Source organism: Rhinopithecus bieti, unplaced genomic scaffold (genome assembly GCF_001698545.2).
Source record: "Rhinopithecus bieti isolate Rb0 unplaced genomic scaffold, ASM169854v2 scaffold_18548, whole genome shotgun sequence".
Taxonomy (NCBI): domain Eukaryota; kingdom Metazoa; phylum Chordata; class Mammalia; order Primates; family Cercopithecidae; genus Rhinopithecus; species Rhinopithecus bieti.
In genome coordinates, this window is record NW_016809526.1 from 3,087,915 (window position 1) to 3,091,525 (window position 3,611).

Here is a 3,611-nt window from a genome sequence, read left to right on the forward strand (position 1 = left end):
AAAAACTTAAGACAATAAATAAAGTAAGCTGCATGCTGTGGCATGCCTGTAGTCCCAGCTACTAGGAAGGCTAAGGCAGGATTTCTTGGGCCCAGGAGTTCAAGACTTCACTGAGCTATGATTGTGCCACTGCATTCAGGCCTGGGCGACAGAGTGAGACTATCTGGAACAAACAAGAGAAAGAAAGCAAGCAAGAGAAAGCAAGAAAGCAAGCGAACAAGAAAGAAAGGAAATAAAGACACTCATACACTTATAATTCAGCTCTCTAATAGTAATTCTATAGTCAGTCACATACCCCAAATTACATTCTTGTAATGGGTTTATTCGTGTACAAAATATGTTGTAATTTGTTGATGCATGTGCAGCAAAATATTCTATCACATACAACAAAAATACACCTTTTACTCCCTTTTCCCTGCCCTTGAAAATGGCAACACTGTTTTGGCAGTTCAGCAGCTAAAAATAAAGTGCTAGAATTAAGCAGTATTGGAATGTCTTCGTTTGACAAATGTGATGTACAATTTGAGTATACAATCATATCTTTTTCTTGTTTTTTCACAGAATAGGAAGCTCCACATCCTGAACACCTCCAGAAGATACAAATATTTGTATATATATGTACACATGTATACACTGTATATGTAAAGTGCCAACAAGCCTCTTTGTCCTTGTGAGTTTGTTGAATTTTTCTTTAGTCCCTTTTTCTTTCCACAGTCAGACTCACACCATTGGAATCTCAGAGTTCATCAGCAGGCACCAAGCTTACCAAAGGCTGGCTTGTTGGGGGTGTGGTGTTGGTGAGAGGACACGGAGCGAGCCCTTCAGACCTCACTGGGGGACCTGGAACGAAAGGGCACTTTGGACTGGAAACAGCCACAAAACAGGAGCCACAGGGCGCGCTGAATCTCCTGGTTGCGGAAGGCATAGATGATGGGATTGATCATGGAGTTGTAGGTGGCGGGCAGCAGGGTGGCGTAAGTGTAGACCGCCGGGTCGTCGTGGCTGCCCACCACGCAATAGATGGCGAAGGGCAACCAGCTGGCGCCGAAAGTGCCCAGCACAACAGCCAGCGTACCCACACCTTTTCTGGTGGCGGCGAGGTGGGGTGGCGCCAGGCAGTGCTGCTGCAGCGCGATCTGGTGCGCGTGGCGCCAGACCACCTGGCAGATGCGCACGTACAGGTGCAGCATGATGCCGAAGACCATGAAGAAGGCAGCGGAGAGCAGCGCCACGTGGCTGCGCGCCAGCGGGCGCACCACGCTGCAGGCGGCGCGCTCTGCCAGGCAGTTCCAGCCCAGCACGGGCAGCAGCCCCAGGCCTAGGGACACGGTCCAGGTGGCGGCAAGCAGGAGGTGCACGCCCAACAGGGTCCGGCGCGAGTAATAGGTAAGCGCGTTATACAGGGACAGGTAGCGGTCCACCGTAATGGCCAGCAGGCTGCTGACAGAGGCGGCGAAGGAAGCCACGAGGAAGCCCACCGTGAGCAGACTCACAGTCTCCGAGGGCACCACGTACTGGAACACAAAGTGCAAGATGAGGCCACAGCCCGCCAGCAGGTCAGCGGTGGCCAGACTGCCCACCAGCACGAACATGGGCGTGCGCAGCGCCGGAGTGGACGCGATGAGCGCCACCACCAGCGCATTTTCTCCAGCGATCACTGTCCCCGACACGCACAGGAGCACGTCCCACGGATTCACCGCTGGCAGCAGGAGTCCCGGTGGCCCAGCCGACAGCTGCGAGGACAGCTCCAGAGACCCATTAGCTCCGCCGCCGGCTCCCAGAGCCGCCGCAGCAGGGGGTCCCCATTCACCGGTGTCCGGCCCCCCTGCTGCTGTGGCCGCCGCCGTCGCTCCTTCGGCCGCCACTCCCACCACCTGGGAGTCGTTGAGCGAGGCGGCACTCGCGTTCATTGCGGCCGGATTTGCACCCTGCATAGGGAGGGAGTGCAGGCGTCAGGTGTACCTTTCAGGCTGCCAGGAAACTTTCCCACGCATAGAGCCTCCTCTCGCATTGCTCCACTTGAGTTGCCCACCCCACCCTGGGACCCCAGAGCAAATCGGGGAATCATGGGTTAAGTGAGATCCCAAAATAAATACCTGTTGAGTAAGTGAGTAAGTGAGTGAAATACCCATGCGGACTTCTGAGTTTTTGCACAGATATACACCAGGACAACATGCACTCACATGCACACGGATCAGTTCTCCAAGGATGGCTGTATTTGCACACGCATACGAGTGCACCAGCTAGGAGTGTCATCCTAGGAGAGTGCCGCCCGGGTTGTGGCGGCGCGACCAGGACATTTCCAGGGAGCTGGGCAGTAGATACGCTGTCCGTGGTGCTGAAAGCGAAGTTTCTGCCATTGCGAAGCTTGGAGAGCCCTGGAGCCCAAAGACCCCTGCGAAGGGGGTCTGGGAGGAGAGACTAGCGTGTGTGTATGGGGGGAGTGGAGGGTCGGAGTCAAGCTTGGCTCCATTTCTCCTCTTCTGGAAAGACCCATCCCCTGGCTATCCTTCTCCCCACATCCTCAAAGTTCCCTGGGGAACTCGGCCGCTCACCTGGGGCGTCAGGACTTCTGGAAGTCGCTGGTCATGGGCGCCGAGGCGGGGCGCCGGGCTGAGCTCCCCGCGCGGACTGAGCAGTTGCCTGCAGGAGGCGGCCCGGCCGGGGAGGAGGCAAGCGCGGGGCGCCTGTCGCTGTGCCGGCGCCGCGAGTGAGAGACACAGTTGGTGGCAGAAAAGGCGGCTGCGAGCGGCGCGCGCTGGAGATTGACAGGCAGGGCGTGGTGACGTCAGGCTCCCGGCTCCCGGTGCGAACCCAGCACTCACTCTCCTCACCAACCCATCCTGCACCCTCCCCGCCGCACTCCCCTTGCCCCCTATACTATCTGAGGGTCCTAGGAGGGAGGAGAAGCCAGAGCAGCCACCTCCAGTCCAGAACTTCCAGGAATGGGACGGGAGAGAGACAAAGAGAGGGAGAAAGGAGTGAAGAAGACCCTGAGACCAGGCGGCGAAGAGGGTGAGCTGGGAGGGGAGGGGTGAAGGATGAGTGGCACCTGCCGGGCAGCAAAGCCCAGCCTCCAAGATCACTGAGGGATCAGATAAAAAAAGAAACCCCAGAGAAGGGGGAGGTTGGGACAGGGGTGTTTGGTGGGAAAGTAGCCACCTTTAAAAAAAAAATGCCGCTCCCGAAACAGGAATTATCTGGGAAAAGAAATTCACTTTTTATTTTATTTTATTTAATTTATTTATTTATTTATTTATTTATTTATTTATTTATTTATTGAGACAGAGTCTCACTCTGTCGCCCAGGCTGGAGTGTAGTGGCCCGATCTCAGCCCACTGCAACTTCTGCATCCCGGGTTCAAGCCATTCTCCTGCCTCAGCCTCCGGAGTAGCTGGAATTACAGGTGTGCGCCACCACGCCCAGCTAATTTTTGTAGAGATGGGGTTTCACCATGTTGGTCAGGCTGGTCTAGAACTCCTGACCTCATGTGATCCACCTGCCTTGGCCTCCCAAAGTGCTGTTATTACAGGTGTGAGCCACCGCACCGGGCCTGAAATCCAGTTTTTAAAAAGGATGTTTGTGGTATATGCTCAGTTGAGTAGAGCCTG

General features: G+C 55.2%; 1 protein-coding gene across 2 annotated transcripts; it reads right to left on the bottom strand.

The window, feature by feature from the left end:
- Window positions 1-301: 301 nt before the first annotated feature.
- GPR6 (G protein-coupled receptor 6) lies at window positions 302-2,761 on the bottom strand. Of its 2 annotated transcripts, none has more exons than XM_017889627.1 (2): window positions 2,556-2,761; window positions 302-1,928 (listed from the first exon to the last, which is right to left on the bottom strand). In XM_017889627.1, exon 2 carries the CDS (start codon window positions 1,908-1,910, stop codon window positions 822-824), a length of 1,089 nt encoding a protein of 362 aa, XP_017745116.1. In that variant the 5' UTR covers window positions 1,911-1,928; window positions 2,556-2,761; the 3' UTR covers window positions 302-821. The 2 variants fall into 2 exon arrangements, with proteins under 2 accessions (XP_017745116.1, XP_017745115.1); XM_017889626.1 differs by having other exon boundaries at window positions 2,097-2,761.
- Window positions 2,762-3,611: the final 850 nt, after the last annotated feature.

Bases quoted from the DNA above. Each gene is read 5' to 3' on its own strand.
- GPR6 (XM_017889626.1), bottom strand. From the start codon at position 2,132: ATGGGTATTTCACTCACTTACTCACTTACTCAACAG. The intron at 1,929-2,096 runs GTATTTATTTTG...CTCCCTATGCAG, and splicing joins CTTACTCACTTACTCAACAG to GGTGCAAATCCGGCCGCAAT.